Genomic DNA, 23,022 nt, shown 5'->3' with positions numbered 1-23,022 from the left:
GATCTGATCGCTGTTTGGGGAGAGGAATCCGTACTATCAGAACTCCGTTCCAGTTTTCGAAATGCCAAAACCTTTGTCAAAATCTCCCAGGGCATGAAGGACAGAGGCCATAATAGGGACCCGAAGCAGTGCCGCATGAAACTGAAGGAGCTGAGGCAAGCCTACCAGAAAACCATAGAGGCGAACGGCCGCTCCGGGTCAGAGCCCCAAACATGCCGCTTCTATGATGAGCTGCATGCCATTTTAGGGGGTTCAGCCACCACTACCCCAGCCGTGTTGTTTGACTCCTTCAATGGAGATGGAGGCAACACGGAAGCAGGTTTTGGGGACGAAGAAGATGATGATGATGAGGTTGTACATAGCTCACAGCAAGCAAGCGGAGAAACCGGTTTTCCCGACAGCCAGGAACTGTTTCTCACCCTGGACCTGGAGCCAGTACCCCCTGAACCCACCCAAGGCTGCTTCCTGGACCCAGCAGGCGGAGAAGGGACCTCCGGTGAGTGTACCTTTTAAAATACTATGGTTTAAAAGCAAGCATGTGAAAGGATTACTTTGCCCTGGCATTCGCCGCTCTCCTGGATGTACTCCCAAAGCCTTTGCAAAAGGTTTCTGGGGAGGGCAGCCTTATTGCGTCCTTCATGGTAGGATACTTTACTACTCCAGGCCAGTAACACGTACTTGGGAATCATTGTACAACAAAGCATTGCAGTGTATGTTTGCTGGCGTTCAAACAACATCCGTTCTTTATCTCTCTGTGTTATCCTCAGCAGAGTGAGATATCATTCATGGTCACCTGGTTGAAATAGGGTGCTTTTCTTCAGGGGACACTCAGAGGAGCCCGTTCCTGCTGGGCTGTTTGCCTGTGGCTGAACAGAAATGTTCCCTGCTGTTAGCCACGGGGATGGGGGAAGGTTGAGGGGGTAGCCACGTGGTGGGGGGAGGCAAAATGCGACCTTGTAACGAAAGCACATGTGCTATGTATGTAATGTTAACAGCAAGGTATACCCTGAAAGAGTGTAGCCACTGTTTTATAAAATGTGTCTTTTTAAATACCGCTGTCCCTTTTTTTTTCTCCACCAGCTGCATGTGTTTCAATGATCACAGGATCTTCTCCTTCCCAGAGGCTACTGAAGATTAGAAAGAAAAAAAAATGCACTCAAGATGAAATGTTCTCCGAGCTCATGCTGTCCTCCCGCACTGACAGAGCACAGACAAATGTGTGGAGGCAAATAATGTCAGAGTGCAGGAAAGCACAAAATGACCGGGAGGAAAGGTGGTGTGCTGAAGAGAGTAAGTGGCGGGCTGAAAACAGGGCTGAAGCTCAAATGTGGTGGGATCGTGATGAGAGGAGGCAGGATTCAATGCTGAGGCTGCTGCAGGACCAAACCACTATGCTCCAGTGTATGGTTGAGCTGCAGCAAAGGCAGCTGGAGCACAGACTACCACTACAGCCCCTGTGTAACCAACCGCCCTCCTCCCCAAGTTTCATAGCCTCCACACCCAGATGCCCAAGAACGCGGTGGGGAAGCCACCGGCCAACCAGCCACTCCGCCACAGAGGATTGCCCCCCAAAAAGAAGGCTGGCATTCAATAAATTTTAAAGTTGTAAACTTTTAAAGTGCTGTGTGGCATTTTCCTTCCCTCCTCCACCACCCCTCCTGGGCTACCTTAATAGTCATCCCCCTATTTGTGTGATGAATGAATAAAGAATGCATGAATGTGAAGCAACAATGACTTTATTGCCTCTGCAAGCAGTGATCGAAGGGAGGAGGGGAGGGTGGTTAGCTTACAGGGAAGTAGAGTGAACCAAGGGGTGGGGGGTTTCATCAAGGAGAAACAAACAGAAGTTCACACCGTAGCCTGGACAGTCATGAAACTGGTTTTCAAAGCTTCTCCGATGCGTACCGCGCCCTCCTGTGCTCTTCTAACCACCCTGGTGTCTGGCTGCGTGTAACCAGCAGCCAGGCGATTTGCCTCAACCTCCCACCCCGCCATAAACGTCTCCCCCTTACTCTCACAGATATTGTGGAGCACACAGCAAGCAGTAATAACAGTGGGAATATTGGTTTCGCTGAGGTCGAAGCGAGTCAGTAAACTGCACCAGCGCGCCTTTAAACGTCCAAATGCACATTCTACCACCATTCTGCACTTTCTCAGCCTGTAGTTGAACAGCTCCTGACTACTGTCCAGGCTGCCTGTGTACAGCTTCATGAGCCATGGCATTAAGGGGTAGGCTGGGTCCCCAAGGATACATGTAGGCATTTCAACATCCCCAACAGTTATTTTCTGGTCTGGGAAGAAAGTCCCTTCCTGCAGCTTTTGAAACAGACCAGAGTTCCTGAAGATGCGAGCGTCATGTAGCTTTCCCGGCCATCCCACGTTGATGTTGGTGAAACGTCCCTTGTGATCCACCAGAGCTTGCAGCACTATTGAAAAGTACCCCTTGCGGTTTATGTACTCGGCGGCTTGGTGCTCTGGTGCCAAGATAGGGATATGGGTTCCGTCTATGGCCCCACAACAGTTAGGGAATCCCCTTGCAGCAAAGCCATCCACTATGACCTGCACATTTCCCAGGGTCACTACCCTTGATATCAGCAGATCTTTGATTGCTTGGGCTACTTGCATCACAGCAGCCCCAACAGTAGATTTGCCCACTCCAAATTGATTCCCAACTGACCGGTAGCTGTCTGGCGTTGCAAGCTTCCACAGGGCTATCGCCACTCGCTTCTCAACTGTGAGAGATGCTCTCATCTTGGTATTCATGCACTTCAGGGCAGGGGAAAGCAAGTCACAAAGTTCCATGAAAGTGCCCTTATGCATTCGAAAGTTTCGCAGCCACTGGGAATCATCCCAGACCTGCAACACTGTGCGGTCCCACCAGTCTGTGCTTGTTTCCCGAGCCCAGAATCGGCGTTCCACAGCATGAACCTGCCCCATTAGCACCATGATGCATGCATTGGCAGGGCCCATGCTTTCAGAGAAATCTGTGTCCATGTCCTGATCACTCACGTGACCGCGCTGACGTCGTCTCCTTGCTCGGTATCGCTTTGCCAGGTTCTGGTGCTGCATATACAGCTGGATAATGCGTGTGGTGTTGAATGTGCTCCTAATTGCCAAAGTGAGCTGAGCGGCCTCCATGCTTGCCTTGGTATGGCATCCGCACAGAAAAAAGGTGCGGAACGATTGTCTGCCGTTGCTCTGACGGAGGGAGGGGCGACTGACGACATGGCTTACAGGGTTGGCTTCAGGGAGCTAAAATCAACAAAGGGGGTGGCTTTACATCAAGGAGTATTTCAGGCAGGACTTCACGGAGGGTTCCAATAAGAAATGGTGCACCTAAGTTATTGTTCTTATTGGAACAAGGAGGTTAGTCTGGCCTCTGATTGATACATGGCTAGATTTACCTCGCTGCACCTTCTCTGCGAGTGACTACAGTGTGACCTAGAGGAATGAGTCCCCTAGACAGGGGAGGGGGGGAAGCAAACGAGTACAAAACAAATCTGGTCTATTTCTTGTTTTGATCCACTCCATCTATCTTTTACATCTTTGGCTGGCAGCAGACGGTGCAGAAGGACTGCATGCCATCCACATCTCATGGCTGCTCGGTAGAAGATGGTACAGTACGACTGCTAGCCATCCTCATCTCTTGCCTGCCCGGCAGAAGATGGTACTATACGACTGCTAGCCATCCTCATCTCTTGCCTGCCTGGCAGAAGATGGTACAGTACGACTGCTAGCAATCCGTATCGCCTGTCTGCTCACCATAAGACGGTTCAATAGGACTGACTGCAGGACTAAAGAGAATGACCTGATCAAGTCACTCCAAATTTAGTCCCTGCGCCCATGTCTGCCCAGGCGCTCCCAGCCGACATGGCCAGGAGCACCTTGGACACGACGATGACGGCTACCAGTCGTATTGCACCGTCTGCTGCCACAAGGCAAGGGGTTGCTGCTACTGTGTAGCAATGCCGTACCGCGTCTGCCAGCACCCAGGAGTCATAGGGTGACGGTTACCTGAGCGGGCTCCATGCTTGCCATGGTATGGCGTCTGCACAGGTAACTCAGCAAAAAAGGCGCGAAACGATTGTCTGCCCTTGCTTTCACGGAGGGAGGGAGGGAACGGGGGCCTGACGATATGTACCCAGAACCACCCGCGACAATGTTTTAGCCCCATCAGGCATTGGGATCTCAACCCAGAATTCCAATGGGCAGCGGAGACTGCGGGAACTGTGGGATAGCTACCCACAGTGCAACGCTCCGGAAGTCGACTCTAACCTTGGTACTGTGGAAGTGCTCTGCCGAGTTAATGCACTTAGAGCATTTTCTGTGAGGATACACACACTCTTTACTCTTTACTAGGCTTAGCTGTATTAGACTTTTGAAGCCAAATAAAATCAGACATACTTAAGCCAGCAATAGCTTGTTTTATAAATACTTCCATCACCACAGCCCTGGCTTCCTGGGCCAGGTGCTACTATCTCAAAAGCCCTAACTCAAGAGATTCCACCCACATGGATGGCTTCAAAAGTCATCATTTACCCATGGTTGTTACCCCACCATGTCTGAGACACCCTCCTCACGTCCTGGGATGGATCTAGGAAGACACAGCAGTATTGCAGACAGCACAGTAGCTCCACTTCTCAATCGAGCCTGATGTACCAGGGGTTAGTGGCTTTAAAAGTTTAACAGAGCCATCCCAGAGCTATGCCTAGCCAGTAGACCACCCTCCAAAGGACAAACAGTCTGTGGACTCAGTCTCTCTTGCTAGGTTTTCCCCTGCACAAAGAACAAAAGCCCATGTCACTTTCAGTCTAGAGGACTTATTTCCAATTAAGGAAAACAAAAGGGAAAGAAAGAACACCTAGGAAGTCTCCATGCAACAGAGAACAGCACACTCAGAGCCTCAATCTGACATCCAGCACCTGAACTGACGCACAAAGCAGCAGCTGCCTCCACACGTAAAGGTGCTGTGTACAGAAACAGATTGATATTTTCTTTCAGTTACATCCATACATACAACTGGAAGCAGGAAGTCTCCAGGCACTCTGTGCGGGGGGGGCGGGGGGGTTAGTTAGTTGACATTCATCGGGCGCTTTGAAAATGTAAAGTGTACTATTAACTCAAACTCTTGTCCCCTTACCTGCTGTGTTCCATGAGTTCTGAAGGGCTTAGTAAATTGGAATGTCCAATAAACCGGGGAGTGGTAAATCTCTCTTCTCTCTGGGTTTCTTGCATAAGGAGAAGTGGAGGTAGTGGAGAAACATACCGTAACACTACTGAAGAAATAGTGGGCACCGCTAAGACTGGCTGGACAACACAGGAAGTTATCTAGAGTCTCTTTTCACACTGGTGTTATCACTAAGGAGACTCAAATTGAGATCAATGGCGTTACACTGTGTAAAATTAGCATATGTGAGAGGGGCCTCAGGGCCAGATCTTAGGTAGGATGATCAGAGACACTGCCTATCTAGGATTTCCTCTCATCAGACGAACTACCTGTTTTTCTCTTACCAGCAGCGGCAGCCATCTGTAGAAGGGGCTCTTTGGCTCATCTGTTTCCTGTTGGATATTAGCGAACAGAGAGAAAGCCATCAGCTTTCTTGCCCATGATATTTTTCCATATAAGGGCACAAACCCTGTGGTTGGTTAGATCAAACCTGTGGCAGTGGGGAGGGGTGGCTGCAGGATATGGGGGGCTAATATCCCATAAAGGGGTAAGCAAGCAACCAAAAACACTTTAAAGTTAAGCTCTAGGCTGACAGAAGATCAGAGGCAAGCTGAAGCCAGTTTCAACAATCTACTGGCAGGAACGGGCTCTGTTTGGTTTCTTGTATTGTCTTTTTGGGAGTGAGGTTTTGTCTCCCTCCCAAAATGAATTCCCTGGCTTAATAGCTCTACTGGAGTAATGAATCTCTTTAACTATTTCTCTGTTTTTAATGTACAGACAGGGCCTTAGGAATTTCTTAGAAACAGAACATAGGGGTGAGACAAGCTTACCCTCTCTTTCCAGCTGCCCGCTTTTACTGTGTCTGAGGTGGGTGGGGGCTGACTTGTGGGTAGGCCCTGGAGTCAACCAGCACCTGTACCTGGGTGAGGAATGTTGGAGGTGTGCAGATTAACCCTACACAACAGCTGTCTGACCTCAGCTGAACAGTGGGTATGGCCCCCCAAGTGCTTAGTCTGTTCTCTCACACAGCCGAGGCGTTTCTGAAGCAGGATATGGATTTCAGAGCCATTAGCTGGCTGATTCTCGGTGTCACAGGGAACTTTCTGTAGATCTGGCTATAGATAAGGAATATCCTGTGGGAGGAGAAGGTGGGTGGGGCGTGAGGGGTAATCAAGCAGGTTGACAAATGAAAAACTAATTTTGCAAAAAATGTTGAAACAGCGATGTTTCATTTCAAAGGAGCCAAATTGGATCCATTTGTGCTTTATTCAAATGTCTTTGCAAATTTTTCCACCACAAATGATCAAAGCCGTGAAAAGGGTTACAGAAATTAAAATGTTTATTGCATTTTTCAATAAATATGTTTAAAATATACAGAAAAAGGCCCATTTTCCATAACAACCCAAATGGGTCTATGATATTGACCACTGTCCACGATTGTTCCCCTTAGAAACACGCCTTTTTTTATTTCTTTTGGTGGGTGAAGACATTTGTTGTTCAAAAACTGTTGACCTGCTCTAGTAGGGCGTGACTGCTGCTCAGGTGCCTGGATGCACCTTCCTGCGGTGAGTATGGATGTTGGGAACGTTAGGCAGGGTTGCTGCATATGAGATTCAAAGTGAAGGTATTGGGGCTGTCAGACAGGCTACTGGCCTGAACGCCAGGGCTATAAATGTGGGAGGAAGGGTGTTGCAGGGAACCGGAAGCTGAATGTGTTGGGAGGACTCTGTGGAAGGGGAAGCTGGAAGGTAGTTCAGGAGGGGAGTCTTTGTGGAGCTGTGACACTTTTCAGCCCATATACTGAGGGGATTGGCCAAGAAGGGAAGGAGAATAAGAGGCAGCTCCAGAAGTCAGTGGCGCTATGACGTTGTACAGCTGCTGAGGATCGGCACCTCAGAGTTTATTCTTCTTTCCTGTGGGTGTTGTCAGAGCCCCTTGCAAGGGGATATTATCGCTCTCTCCCAGACACAAAGCCCTACATCCATCCTTTGACCCACATCCTGAGAACTAGAGACCTCCTGTCTTATGCCATCCGGGATATTTATAGTCTGACCAGCTACTTGGAGAACAGAGCATTTCCTTTCCACTGTAAACATTGTGCTACAGTAACAAGGAGCTACTAGGATGAAACACAAACCTTCCTGTCTTAAGGATTTCCCAGCTCTGCGTCCCAGGGTTTCAGATGACACTGGCCGGCCAGCAATTCGTTGTATGGCGCTATTATTATTTGTATTACAGTGAGGCCCAAGCAAACACCCAGGAGGAGACACTTCCCGCCCTAAAGAACTTACAATCTAAATAAAGAAGACAGAGCAAGGGGAAACAGAGGCACAGCCAAATTAAGTGACTTACCCAAGGTCACATTGTAGGTCACTGACAGGTCTTGGCTTAGAATCCAGGCCTGCTGATTGCCAGGCCAGTGCCTTATCCGTGGGGACACAGTGCCTCCCATGTACAGCTAGTTTGAGTGAAGGGTGCTTTGCCAAGTGATGTTGCTTCCCTGTTTGGTCGTGATCATGAGACAATGTTTTTATTTCAATGGGAAAGCATAGGGGCAGAGGCCCAGATCTTCAGAAGAATTTAGGTCCTTAACACCCACTGACATCAACAGAAGTTAGGATCCTACATCCCTTCAAGGATCTGGGCCAGACTCCCTAGTCAGTCACCCTTCCCTTTGTGCAGCATGTACGGCCTGGGACACCAGCTTTACCCCAGGGCCATGGAGCAACATTCTGTGGGCTATTGCTAGCAAATCACTGCATGAATTTGCTGTGGGGTTGCCATGGCTGGGTTTTCGCTCTCCACAAGAAAACAGCAGCCACTGCAAGGTGTCAGAAGAACTGAAATGGGTTTGAGTGATCTTGAGCCACAGTGGTATCTAGGCTCAGTAAGAGATGATGTTTGTGCTGGGCCTGGAAGAGGTCAGCGAGAGAGAACCAATGAAGTTAGCGTGGTAAAAGGTAAGAGTGTGACAGTTTGGGCCCAGTCATAGGGTTGCCAACTTTCTACTCGCACAAAACCGAACACCCTTGCCTCACCCCCTGACCCCCCCAACTCCGCTTCTCTGAGTCCCCAGCCCCCTGTTCACTCCATCTCCCCATCTCCATCGCTCGCTCTTCCCACCCTCGCTCACTTGCTCATTTTCACTGGGCTGACTCAGGGGCTTGGGGTATGGGGTGGTGAGGGCTCTGGCTGGGGGTGTGGGCTCTGTTGTGGGGCTGGGGATGAGGGATTTGGTGTGCAGCTTCAGGCTGAGGGATTCAGCGTGCAGGAGAGGGCTCCAGCTGAGGGTGCAGGCTCTGGGGTGGCGCTGGGGATGCGGGGGTTTGGGGTGCAGGAGGGGGCTCTGGGCTGGGGCAGGGGGTAAGGGCACAGGGGGGTGTGAGGGTTCTGGCTGGGGGGTGTGGGCTCTGGAGTGGGGCTGGAGATGAGGGGGTTGGGGTGCAGGAGGGTGTTCTGGGCTGGGATCAAGGGGTTTGGAGGGTGGGAGGGGGATTAGGGCTGGAGCAGGGGGTTGGGGCACAGGAGAGAGTCAGGGGTGCAGGCTCCAGGCAGCGCTTACCTCAAGCAGCTCCTGGAAGCAGTGGCATGTTCCCTCTCCGGCTCCTATGCAGAGGCACGGCCAGGCAGCTTTGCGCTCTGCCCTGTCCGTGGATGCTGCCCCTGCAGTTCTCGTTGGCCTTGGTTCTCAGCCAGTGGGAGCTGCGGAGCCGGTGCATGGGGCGGGGGCAGTGTGCAGAGCCCCCTGGCTGCCCCTACATGTAGGAGCCAGAGTGGGGAAGATGCTGCTGCTTCTGGGAGCCGTGTAGAGCCACGGCAGGCAAGGAGCCTGCCTTAGCCCCGCTGTGCTGCTGACTGGACTTTTAACGGCCCAGTCAGCAGTGCTGACCGGAGCTGCCAGGGTCCCTTTTCAACCAGGTGTTCCAGTTGAAAACCAGACACCTGGCAACTCTATCCGGTGACTACGTGCCCAGAGAAGGGTCATGCGTGAGTGCATCAGGCATCATCAGGCATGTGCTAGAAATCATGAGAGCCAAGGAGCGCTAAGAGTCTCAGCTAGAAATCCTCCTGGGCAGCACTGCATGGGAGGAAAACTACACTCCTCCCTCTGCAAAACACACAGCATATGCCCCCTCTGGACCCAACTAGTTTGCTGGCAGGCCAAGTGCCCACAAAATTGCTAGGCGGGAGCAGGGACTATGTTCCCCAACAGGAGTGTGGCCAGCTCCTGTTAGCGTGTGATTGCTCTCTGTGCCCTGCCCCTCACATGCTGACAGGGGCTGGCCAGAATCTAGCCAGAATCTACCTGTGTGAGGTAGAAGTAGGAGGAAATGTGTGTACAGGGGTTTGTACTTAATTTCTTGGACTCTCAAGGCATATTGACTTAGGGCCAGATTTTCAGACGTGCTGATTCCCTACATCTCACGCTGACTGACCAGAGCTATAGGTGCTTAGCGCTTCTGGAACTCAGGCCCTTAGCACGCACCTGAAATGAGCAAACTAAGAACCAGCCCGGTCAGTGTTCAGTGTTGAACCTGCCACTCTCCTCTTTTAAAAGGATTTTTGGTGCTCAGGAACAAGTCCAAGCAGGGAGAACCCTGGGCACTCCCATCCTCTACCTGTCCCACACAGCAGGCAGCTTAACCTTCCCCACACCACCCTTCCAGGGCGTCTCACCTTTGCTTTGAAGACTCAGCTCTTAGGATGAAAGTTCAGTCACTGTCCTGTCTACACTACACAGTTAGGCTGACGTAAGGCAGCTTACCGCAACCTAATTATGTCAATGTACACACTACAGCCTTACTTCCGCCGTTGTAAGTGCCCCAATACACCCACATCATAACTCCACCTCCATCAGAGGCACAGGGCATATGTTGGTGTTTAGGGCGACACAGTGTCTTTGTAGACACTCTGTTACTTACGTCGGCTGTTACATTCCCTGGAGAGCTGGGTGGCTGGACCCCACTCCTGGCTGGGAGCTGTGGTGAGAAGCCCACCTGGCTGGACCATGCTCCCATTGGGGAATGGGGAGGCAAGAAGCCCCAGGTGGCTTCCCACAGCTCCCGGCCAGGAATGGGGAGTGGGGGGCAGCCCTCCGGGAGCCTGGGGGGCAGCTGGGCTCCTAGCAGGGAGCTGCCAGCAGAGCTGAAAGACGGGACTCTCAGTTCCCCACTCTGCCCCTCTTAGGTCAGTGGAAACGGTCTGGTGAAGACGTGCACCACCGACCCAATGAGGGTAGCGTGGACATGCACCATTGAAATAACTACTGCAGTGGCTGTAAGTTGACTTAAGATTTTTAGTGTACGCATACCCACTGTGTCTAGTCATTCTGTGTCCACTGAGGCTATCAACTATCCAGCAATGCCAATAGGAACATGGACCCTTCTGGTCCTTTAAGAAATGGACTGAGATAACCAGCTTCTTTCATGTGGAACAAGCAACCATCAGACAGTTAATGAGACACTAACCTTGGTAGATTAAAAACCATGACCTGAGAGCGAATGGCTCAGTATTCTATACTATCATTGTCTGAGCCATTCAGTCTTGAGCAGTAAACTTAATACTGTCCACAGAACTCTTAATGCAAGAAACACATTAATGCAACTCTTAATGCAGAACTCTTAATGCAAGAAACAATAACACAGGCCACTTTACAAACCCTTCCAACTTAGAGCCCAGCATATCCCTAAAAAATAATGTTATTAAAATGCTAAACAGACTAATAGAGTTTTAGTGGCTTTGTAATTACTGCTCTCTGTGAGTGGGCCTCCTGCACAACTTGGTGTCCTCTCCACCACAGGTACGTTTAAGAGACATTGTATCACTGATAAGATAGTTATAGAGCTGGCTTCTTCAGCAGTCAATGTATGGAGTTCTCCAAGTTCAGGCGGATCTGATAAGGTTTATTATTAAATGTCTAAAAGGCCCTCAGTCAGACTCTGTGCCAAACTGAGGCTGCCATGTGAAGTTGTGTAAAGGGAAGAAGAGCTTTTCCTCATTGCATGGGGCTGGGAAGCAAAGGTAATGTGCATGGTTGGTGCCAATGGTCAGGGCTGCTAGCTTTCCCACAAAGAGAAAGAAAGGCGAGGGCTAGAAGAAAGTGAACCCAGCCAGCTAGAATTCCTCCTGGTGGCTTCTAGCATAGAGTAGCTTTTCTACCCATCGCTCTAGCACTGGCTACGGCTTTAAGCCACACAACAGGGTGGTGCGTCTTAGAAGCAGTAACCAGTGTATAAAAAGGTCTGACTAGATTCAGGCAAAGCTCAGAGTTATTTTTTTCATCAGCTGTTAGAGAAAACTAAATATCCACTCCTGCCTCTGGCTGGGCAAAGCTAGGAAAAATGCAATTCAGACCACAGGGAGGGGGTGTATGTGTGTGCGAGAGAGAACTGAACACTGGTGAACTAGGGGTGCTGGCACAATTTGTAGAGAGGGGGGTGCTGAGAGTCATTGAACCAAACTGTAAACCTTGTATATACTGGAAATCACTTCAAGCCTAGGGGTGCAGGAGCACCCCTAATTCCAGCACCTATGTGGTGAGCCACCAAATATAGAAGACCTGTATGTCCCAGCCATTCCTGCCACCTGTTACACTATGTCTTCATTGCAAAGAAAGGTGTTTTTACATCGAGAGAGTTAACAAGATCGCTCTCTCGATGTAAAATCCTGTTGGAGACAAGGCACTGCAGCTTTTAACCATGGTAGGTAGCTAAGGTGAAATCTAACAGTGCCATTTCTCACTTAGGATTTTACATTGATACAGCTAGCTCTCTCAGTGTAAAAAACACACATCTTTTTTGCAGTGAAGACATAAAGTGAGACACAAAATTAAAGCGACAACTGGACTGTTATCCTGTGCATTTGGATGTCAAATGCGCTTGTTCTAATCTGGCAGGAGTTTACTCCCAGTTAGCCTAGGTGTAAATGACATGCTCCTAGGCAGTAAACGACCACCAGATTCACACATATGGGGAGAACAGATTCCAAAGCTACAGAATAAATATATGGTGCAAAACCAAGATGGTAGTGAGCTGAATTTAAAGTCTGTTACAAGCTAGAATGCCATCCCCTAAGAAGTGGGCCAGCTTTGTGGTGCAGGAAATAATTTTTCAGGGCACATACTTTAATTACAAGGTGAATTCTCAATCCACGAGGACATAAAATGACCATAGTTTAGTGGCTGCTACCACACTCCCCTGACAAATACCATGATGCTTTACAGTTTCAGTAGTCCCACTATCTATCTCCAGGTGAAGAGAAACATCAGCTGACACACCCCATTCCTTCCCAGAACAAAAAAAGCAAAGATCAGCGTGTTCATGCAAAACCTTTATTTGGAGAACGTCTATTGTTGGCCAAAAGCGCCACCTGACTTACACGGTAGCATGGAAACATAGTGTTTACATTGTGCAGAAAAATACAAAGAAATCCTTAAAGACATTCATCCTGCAATATTATACAAATATTATTGTAGTTGCTTATCCCTGTTTCCTCCCTTTATCCCTCTGAATCCCCTCTTGGCCTGTCTAGAGCAGAGATCAATGGCAATGACTTATTGTTGGCAGTGGAGATGACCCACATGTTGAAGCTCTCTCTCTAGAAATACTTCCCGTTTTACATAAAGACCAACACGTGTACACTGATGCATATTGTCTGTATTTTACATCTTCTTGTTTTCTGCTCAGTTTAGGAGTTACGTGTGGGATGTTTTTGGTTATTATTTCAACCAGTTGAGAGTTGGACTGCTCGGCTTTCTACTGGCTAGGGTGGAACGTTCCTCATTTATTGTATAATCTCTATGTTCCTGCGGTTTCCCCCGGATAGGAAATTTCATTTTATTTCTTCTCTCTGCTCTGTGTTGGTCACTTCAGACTTTTTGTTCTTTTCACCCACTCCCTGCACTGTAACACAGTGGAGGCATGTTGCAAACACAGTTGGCAGAATGGGTGGTGGTGAGGATTGTGGATTTTGGTTTTGCTAGGGATATCAAGATTCATCTTTTTCTTTGTTTCAAACAATTTATTTTAAATAGTGGTTAGGATAAACAGCTTTGATTTACTCCCACATTGAGGCTTCTGGTAAATATTTTCATGTGAGTTGGAAATAAGAGAATTAAATTGCAAATGTTTTAGCATTTCAACCTCCCTAACAGCGTTCCAATGGCTTCAGCAATTTAGCCGTTGTCTGTGGGTTTGCAGGCATGAGCCTGTAAACTCGCACCCTTTGGAGTAATCCCAATTAAATCAGTGGGGTTCCTTGTGTGAGTAAAGCTTATGCCAGTTAATAAGGGCTGCCATATTGTGGCCTTAGCGTCTATATCACCGAATTATGGAGAGCAGTTGAGTCCAACCTAAAAGAAACCAACTGTCGCAGAAACTATCAGTTTATGGACCATGATCCATAGACAATCTACCAATTCTCTCCGTTCCATTTAACACAGCTTATGATACAGTTTAGCTCATGCCTCCACTTGCCTCTTTGGTCTAATGGGTCCTATCAAGGAAAGAGTCTGTTTCCAGTTTTACCAGCTTAACCTGAGAGACTGGAATCTGAGCTGCAGCAGCCCGTGTACAGTTGAAGGATCTTCTGCTATTCGCAATTAGTAATGCAAAATAACTTTACCTTCTGCCTGCCCCCCACACTCACCCTCTTTCTCCCCTCCCCCTATACCAGGTATGTAGGAGTTCAGTCCTACTCCTAATGAAAGCGAAGGGTAGCAAAAGTTACATTTTGATTCCCAGCATAAGTGCCAGCACTAGAAACCCCTCAGTCAATAGGCTGTGTGTGCTTCCAAGGCAGCAGAACACTGACCATATATATATTACTACACCTTATTGAAGAAGCAAAAGCCTTTTTACTAAATTCAGATATTTATATATAAATAAGCCTGCTGGACTGGAGATTTTCAGATAGGCACAAACTTGACACATTATTTGTATTACTTGTAAATTTTAAACACAGAGTGTAAACAATCACTTCTTTTCAAGGTTGGTTGGGTGCTGTAGTGTATGAAGTACTGTACTTACCTCTAATGACTTTGCACTACTAGGAAGTCTCCCCACTGGACCTAAATTGAGGGAGCTTGGTGGCCCTGTATAGGATACTGGTGTCTGACTCACAGACTACCCCTCCGGTACAATCTACCTTGATCTTTGCTTTGAATGACCTGAGATTGTGAAGGCTAAGTTACGGTATTTTTTACTCCTAGAAAGGTTGTTCTGAGTTAATTTAATGGCTGGGAGCACTCATGCAAGTACATGGCTGGGCATTTCAATTGCCAGATTTCTTTGGCCATTAACAGACTTTTTCCAGACAGGCTCCAATTATTTCAAGGAGACCTAAGGCCACACGCTCCTGTCCCTTACTCCTCCCCCTCAGCAAGGTCTGGAACCTGCGCTAGAAAAGTAGTGATTCTTTAAAGGAAACGTAAACCGCAAATTAACCCCAGTCCTGCAGAAGGATGGATCTGTGCAAGCGGCTGCTTAGGCCTGCAGACAATCCCACTGGCTTCCCCAGAACTCCATGTGGAAATAGAGGGTCTGCCCACTGCATCCCCGCATAGGCTAGGAACCAGCGTGACTCCCCGTTGTTTGTGGTTGGCAAGGGAGTGAACAATGCAGAGAAGCATGGAAAGGAGCTGTGAAATCTGTCTACTTACACTTCTTCCCCGACGAAGAAAAGTGGCTGGGGATTTGGGGCTCTCACCTTCTTCCTGAAGGATGCGTCATTGCACTGGCAATAACATGACTAGTTCTTTGGATTGATCATTCACTCTGAAGCTTGATGGAAAAATGGAAGATGATGGTGGGTTCTAGAGGACTCTTCCCGTTACACTTTTTTTATTTTTAAAGCGGGCAGTAATTCTTTTTATACGTATTTGGGAATGCCTGGAAATGTAGTGCTTCTAGAGGGTTACACAAGGCTAGCCACACCGGAGCCTGCTGTCTTGTTTACTCACAGAATGGCTGCAGCAGTGCACGCCTCCTACACCAGTACTTGGAGGGACCACCAATGAAATTCGGTGCCCGATGCTCCACTGCTGTTCTGATTTGGTGGCATTTTGCACCCACGCTGATTTGGTGTAATTGATACACAAGGTGTAGGGAAATGGACAATCAGGCTCTTGGTCTTTCTGCTGAGACTACCTCCACCACCATTGTTAGTTCCTGCCACTTGTGGGGATGGTTTTATATACCCAGTAAGAAAGGCACAGAGACAGAAACTATATTCACGGCTTAGCTTTTTATGAGGATCAGTTTGGGACTTTTGTCCCAGCAGGTAAAAGCGTCCCTATGCTGAATGCTAACTGCATCTGGCAAAAGCCTCTTGGACTTATCCACCTATAGCGTTAGCCACTGGTTCCATGCCAGACAGCCATCTTCCTTAACAATGACACACGTGCTGTAGAAAAAACAGACTACAGATTTATGAATAATACACATTCAAGAGTATAGAATATTGTATCTTAGTAGGAAAGGACATGACCAGTGTTAGACAAATATACTATGTTCTTATAGCATTAGTGCTACTGTTGTTTCAGCTGTAGGTCAGCCACAAACTACTGTACCACCAGGGTTATAAACCTGCTGTCTAGATTTTAATTTTCCATGCATAGGCAATAAGTCATCCCCTACTCTCTGTTCACCTTTCTTTAAGATGTTGGCTGTTTACATGTCCTGGTCATTTCACTTTATCCACTCTCGATGGATTTACACAACAGATACATTGAAAAAATTGTTAATTCCCCCCTGCCTAAATTTGTGGATTATTCCCTACAGAATAAACGGATTATCCCCTACAGACATGAACTGCAGGTAGGTGGACTGGTGATGGATGGCAGTTTACAGTTCTCCTGAAAATCAAGTTATTGCCAGGCATCTCAGCTTTGCTACTCAACAGTATCATTGACATCAAGTGGTTCATTTAAAAAACAAAAACAAACACAGAGTGTGACTCTCCTGAGAGAGCAAGGGGAGAAACTTATTTTGTAGCTATTACTAGCACAGAGATGGTCTAGGTTGTTGCTAGTGATGAGTTGACAATGCAACCTATTATGGTATTACAACCAGAGAAGCCAGATTTAGAAAGGAGCAGGCGATGGCTAAGCCTTATGGATACAGATTGTTCACAAGTAGAGCTGGAGAAAGTCTGCAAGATTCAGTTCAATAAATTATACAATCACATTTTCTTTGAATATGTAACAAAACTTTTAAAAATTCCATGAAGTTCCTGTGTAACCGAATCATGTGTTACAGATAAGAAATTCTTGCTGCCAAAGCACAGTATGTGTGTTTGGTCTGTTTTTGCCAACTCACAGACCACCCAAAAATTTATATTTCAGGAATCTGAAATGTTTAAAAGATAAGGTGGTTCTCCAAAGCAAGAATGGCTTGTAACAAAGGTCTTGAAATTCATGGATATATTGTCAAAAGAATGTCAGCAAACAACACTTAAAAAACCCCCAGAAGTGGACATAAAGGCTTTAAAAACACAAACATTGTGCAGGTTAATTCAGTATTAAACACAGCAGAATGTACAGGCCTTTTAATATACTCTTTAATGTTTGTTTAAAAAGCCATATATTTGAATGTTACAAAGAAGCTGTCCAAATCTATCCACTCCCTTCGGTGATGCCCATTGGCTCCAAGGGTGAATTTGACCCAGATTTATTTATTTTCACGCACTAGCCTAATTCAAAACCAAACCACATAAAAAAAATGTTTAACAAACCAACCCAGGTATTTTATCAAAGCTGCTCCCAGACACCGAGACAGGGTTCCAAACCCACGTTTTGGTAATTACAGCCCGAGGAATGTTATGGCAGCAATACCAGCAGGGATGGTTCTCAGCTGTGTTCTCCAAAGAGCTGCTCCAAAAAGAACGATCCAACAGTTGAGGGGAAAATTGTAGAAATTAACCCTGTACTCCATATACATACATATACACTGACTGTTCTTTTCACAACAAAAGAAAGTGGCAGTACTGGATATGAGGCCATATGGAACGTGCATTAAGATACATAAGTGACCCCTCCTTCGTCTGTCTTCTGTCAAAAGAATTATTCTTAAAATATAATAATAATAATAAGTCTTTATACTGGCCACTTAACAATTGTTTACATCGTAGAAAAATAGACAGTATTCTGTAACAAGAAATATAGTTAACTTTGTTAAAATGGGCTATTTTAAACCAGCAATTATTGTGTCATATAAAGAATTTCTAAACAGCAAAACACAAATAGATAATACTGAGTGCAAAACAGCCAGTGGTATTGTTTGCATTGGTTCAATATATTTAGTTGCCAGCTACTGTAATTACATGTTCTGTACACGGTACTACAAAAGTCTTGATCTTTTAGGAGCTTTGGGGAGTTTGCTTTTATTTTCTCTACATGTGGCAAATAAGTATTTAATCAAAATTAATTCAAACTGTGGAAGTCCAAACTGATTTCACAATCAATCAATCTTCATTTGCTTTATCTTGCATTCATTCCAAAGCATCCCCCCCTCCCCCCCGCTCAGTACAGCAGCACTCATGACTCATGTCTTATGGCCAAAGATTCCTCAACTTAAGCAAAGTTTTGGCTTTAGAGATTCAGAAGTTTAGCTTATAAATTCACATTCCTTTAAAATCATTTTACTAATCTCCTGTGTTTAAATGTACACAGAAGAATAAGCTCCAAAGCCGAGCCTCATTGAGTTTACTATCTCAGCTGAAGACTGTTAAACATCGTTTAGATGAAAACTCTTTGTCAAGTGTAGGCATTAAGTCTTAATGCTACAAAAAACAGATGGTATCCAAGTAAGAGTCAGAGTTTTCTGTGATCTCCGCAAAGCAGATATGTGTGAATAACTAATTTCCTATTGGCAGTGTTAAAGGCTTTATCAGAATATCATAAACACCACAAATGGAGGCAATTTCCAAGTGTTAAAACACAGAGCAAAATCAGCAAAACATTCTTAGGAGAGCAGACGTCTCTAGATTCTCATCGGTGTTCAGCTCACACCCTTTCAACCCTGGAGGGATCGTACATATCTGAAAAATGCAAGACAGGAAAACCATGAGTGATGGGTTCTGAAATCTACTCAAGTTTAGTACATGTAGCTGGCAAGAGAATAAGACACTATTTTCTTAATTTAAAAGTACAGAAAAGCCCGGGCAAACACATTCTTCTTCTACAAAAAGTCCATTTAAAAATTGAATAATGAACTTGCAATTATTCTTTTTTTACATTGCGTGGGAGAATTCAGTGCTGGTGCTGGACTGAGAGCCCTGGAGATACAAGTTCTTGACTAGAGCCTGATTCTTGTCCCATTGGCTCGGATTCCGATCTCACTTACACTAGTGTGATTTGGGAGTAACTCCACTAAAGTCGGTGGAACTATACCAGTGTAAAACTTGTGTAGATGAGTCCAGGATCGGACCCACCAACTAGAAACGGAGTTTTGCTATTTTGCCGTTGAACTGAGTTGGGATGGGGCTTGGCCCCTAGGGGTGTGTCTGTACTGCAGCTGGGAGCGAACCTGCCAGCCCAGGTGGACAGACTCCGCTAGCAGGGCTAAATATGGCTGTATGAACATTGTACCCAGGGGATAGGGTGAGCTTGAGCTGAGCTGGGCCCAAGGCTCCTCCAGTGCCACAACGTTATTTTTAGCCTGCTAGTGCGACTTTGTCTACCCCAGCTGGGAGGCTCACTCTGAGCTACAGCACGGATATACCTTAACACTGCAGAGCAAAGAAGGGGCAGCGTACACCTCCCAGCCATGTGTCTCAACCCGGACCCATATGACCATTTTACAAGGTGGGGATACAGTTCTGTCTTCATTTTTCAGCACTCAGTGTCTCCTACTCTGTGGAATAATGCCTTTGCTTTAAACATTGGTATCACAAAGAGAGGCTGTGTTACATCACTGTGGCCAGGCTGTCTTCCTCCAGCGTGCAAAGCTCCAGGCCATAGTTTTCAGAGTTATTTTGTGTGGACAGAATGCTAGACACAAGATGTGATGATTATTATCAAAGAAAATCAACCCCATGCTTTGGTGAATGCAACAAGTAAACAAATAGCATCATCACCCAATTATACCCATTTTTCTAGCTAAAAGTACACAAAAGCTGGTCTATTATATTTTCAATGGGTTTCAAACTGAAGTTCTTACTCAGGTTCTGATCATGCAAGAGCTTACATGCAAGCAAATATCTGCATCCTCCCATGCATATCAGCCTGCAGCACTGGGGTGGAAATTCACTGAAAGTCCATGGGATGTGTGCGTCCAAATCACGTAGGTCCTTGAAAACCACACCCATAGTTTGTAGTCATGTAACCCCCCACTGCAGTGCCTGATCCCACAAACACTGGTGCATGTGAGTAACTTTACTCGTGTGTGTAAAGGAATAACCATGCAGATTTACACATATGCACAAGTGCTTGCAGGATCAAGGCCTAAATCAATGGAAAGTTTTCCCAAGTAAGAACTTCTGGATTTAGCCCTGTGTAAAGATAATAGGAATAAACATTTGTCGCACTGACAGATTGGTGTCGTATCATTTTGTCTCCTCTCTTGCCGCGCTCTCCCTCCCTCCCTGCAGTATTTGCAGGGCAATCAATAAAGGAAACCTTGTCAGCAACAGATATATTTTAGAAAATGTGTCATTCACCTTCTTCTGACAGTGTCCAAATGTTTTTATTAACACACAACACATGGATCAAAGTCAATAGAAGACTCCTGTTGGAACTGCTGTAGTCTAAAAGACATTGATGCATGCATTTAAGCCCTATGGATCAATGCGTGGGAAGAACCCGTGAGGTATGGGCACTTTTCCCCATGTAATTTTTTTTGGCCATTTTTTTTATATACATCCAGCCTTTTGGTATGTAGGAACTACGCTTCGTAGGAGGAGATGAAGACAAAACTAGAAAGGAATTCATGGTTTTGAATCATGGTTCTCCCTAAAGGCCAGAGGTGCTGAACACTTGCTACTTCCATCAACTCCCAAGAGAGCTGCAAGTGTGCAGGCCTGTGAAAATCAGGGCATAGGATGATGGAAGCTCACCCAGCCAGAACACTATTTATTCTCTGAAAAGTTACTCACACTTTCAGCTATCTGAACTGAAGCCAAATGGATTAGGGCAAGATTCTGTCTGGTGCATGAAGGGGCAGCAAAAGGACTGGGTTGTGGCTGGACCCTCCAGGCAGAATTCTGGCTTTGTCATACAGCTGGTGGGCAGGCTGGGGGAGCAGATGCTAGAGTAGTAGATCTGCTCCCCTGGGATGGCGCAACATGCTCCCCTGCTCAGCACCCAGCCAGTGCAGTGCATGCATGGGAAACATGGCCAGGGGACTGTTTTACTCTGCCCAGACAGCTAACAACCATGGGGGGCATTAGCAGGGAACAGGCACTTCACTTCCCAATGAAATCCTGGCCAGTCCCTGTCCAGAGCTTCTTCCACCCTTCCCATTGTAAACCTATGCAGCTAGTTCGTACTATTGCCCTCCTGCTTACTACTTAGGAGTACATTGCACTTCAATAGCCCCTTCCACCAGCTGGATCTCAAAGCACTCACCACCATTAGTAAATAAAGCCAGATCCCCCTTGCTAGCTGGGTGACTAATTAGCACCAGCACTTCACGGAGGTTAAGCGACTTGCCTATGGCCACAGCGGCATTTCTACAGCAGAACAGGGAAGTAAGCCCAAGTCTCCTGATTCCCAGCCCTGAGCTTTAACTCTTTGACTTTTCTTCCTCACATCTGACAACAAAAATCTAAAAAGTCTCTCCCCCATCCCGTCAGTTAAACAGCTCATTAGCTTACTGTATAAGACAGCTAATTAGAAAGATCAACATACTAAGGAGGAAATCCTTGTCCCACTTCAGTCACTGGTAAAACTCTCACCGACATCAATGAGACTGGGAACTCACCCAAATGCTTGCAGCTCAGTAATTACAATTGGCCCTAAAACCAGTGTGTGTGAGGGTGGGAGCTCAGAGGGATGGAAAGGCATGGATATGGGTGCACACCGGACAATAGAATAAAAGCTTGGAAAGGTAAAAGATTTCAATGTCAAGGTTCCAAGGTAATTATTATAAACAGTTGGGAGGAATTGTTTTTTTGAATTGTTTGAAATACTTTTACATGTCCTTTGAAGACAACGGCATTGATTTATTCTCATTTATTCAAAATACAGTGAAACCTGTCTTAAGTATGCACTCAAAAAACAAAAATCAGCAGCTTAAGAAGTGATCTTTTACTAATGGTGGGGCAGAAATGTACTCGTGTGTTTGGAAATACATTAGGGTGGTCTGTTGCAACGGTAGTTTGCATAATAAGGGACTGTCTCTTGTACAGTGTTTCATTTTAACTCCAACTCCCTCATTTAAAAATAACTGGTGCGTTTGACAAGTTATTGTATAAAAATAGCAAAACAAGGCTTTGGATGAGAATCTCTGTTTGTTGACTCCTCTAGCATCTGTGATTGACCTAGCCTGCAACTAGGATAGACATCAGTCTTTTCCTGTCCAAGCTGCATGGCACTTTGGCTCTTTTCTCTAAAATTCTGCTGGATACTTACTGAGTCCTCACACCACCTCCCCATTCCAGTCTACCCTCTCACTAGACATATAGTAAAACCTCAGAGTTACGAACACCAGTGTTACAAACTCACCGGTCAGACACACATCTCATTTGGAACCAGAAGCCCACATTCAGGCAGCAGCAGGGACAAAATAAATAAAATAAAATAATAATAATAATAATAAAAGTACTGTGTTGAATGTAAGCTACTAAAAAAAAAAAGGAAAAGTTTGAAAAAAGATTTGACAAGGTAAGGAAACCATTTCTGCGCTTGTTTCATTTAAATTAAGATGGTTAAAAGCAGCATTTTTCTTCTGCATAGTAAAGTTTCAAAGCTGTATTAAGTCAATGTTCAGTTGTAAACTTTTGAACGAACAACCAAAACGTTTTGTTCAGTGTTACGAACAACCTCTGTTCCCGAGGTGTTCGTAACTCTGAGGTTCTACTGTAAGCCACCATGGGACTTTGGTGGTGTGGGATAGTAGAGAAGGCAAAGCATGAAGCCTCTCTACAAAACTTAGTTTTATACTCCAGACTACACCTCAGAGGCCAGGACTTGAGATTTTTCTATGTCACTTGTATCCATATTTGGGTGTGAACAAGTTAATGTTTTGAGGATGGGAGGATGCTAGTGGAGGAGATTCCTTCCCAACCCCTGTACATGAGCACTACGCCCTCTGTTATACTGATTAAGGGGAAATGAAGATCAAATTCTATCCAGTTGTGGGAAATGCTGTTACAGGTGCAAAGGAGCAAAACTCTTCTCTGTGCTCTGTTGAAGTGGCATTGTCCCCACCAAGGGGGACTGTATCTAAATGGGAACAGACTGTACAATTCAGCAGTAGGGGTCAATTCAGCTCTGATTTACTCTGGCATAAACCAGGGCACTTAGATTGTAAGCTCTTTGGAACAGGGACTGGGTTTTTTTGTTCTGTGATTGGACAGTGCCTAGGACAACGGGGTCCTGGGAAACCATGGAGGCTCTGAGGCATTATAGTAATACAAATAAATAAATCAAAGTCTGATCTGATACATCCCTGCAGCAGTGTAGACTGGAAGAGCTCCTAGGGAGGCTCGGCTGCTGCTCTCATGCCCAGCAGAATGTCTCAAAAGGAGGAAGACACAGGAAACCTCTTTGAGGCACAGTAGGCCTCGTTAATTCAGGGAAGTTGAATTTGCCTACACAGTGAGTTTGGAGTTACAGTATAGTTCAACACAGAAGGAGAATCTGAGATGGAGGGGGCAGGAAATGAAACAGACGCCTGAACAGTAGGAGCTGGGGGGGG

General features: G+C 46.3%; 1 protein-coding gene across 3 annotated transcripts in view; it reads right to left on the bottom strand.

Annotated features, from left to right (window-relative positions):
* Window positions 1-17,683: 17,683 nt before the first annotated feature.
* Window positions 17,684-23,022, bottom strand: part of JCAD (junctional cadherin 5 associated) — an 83,392-nt gene continuing 78,053 nt past the window's right edge. For all 3 annotated transcript variants that reach the window (XM_073334372.2, XM_078851846.1, XM_073334371.1), the window contains one exon: window positions 17,684-18,202. In XM_073334372.2, coding sequence (XP_073190473.1) covers window positions 18,168-18,202 — 35 coding nt within the window. In that variant the 3' untranslated portion in view covers window positions 17,684-18,167. The remainder of the gene's footprint in view (window positions 18,203-23,022) is intronic.

This window comes from Lepidochelys kempii, chromosome 2 (assembly GCF_965140285.1).
Source record: "Lepidochelys kempii isolate rLepKem1 chromosome 2, rLepKem1.hap1, whole genome shotgun sequence".
NCBI classification, from domain to species: domain Eukaryota; kingdom Metazoa; phylum Chordata; order Testudines; family Cheloniidae; genus Lepidochelys; species Lepidochelys kempii.
The sequence above is the reverse complement of the archived record's forward strand: the minus strand, read 5'-3'. Positions and strand labels throughout refer to the sequence as shown.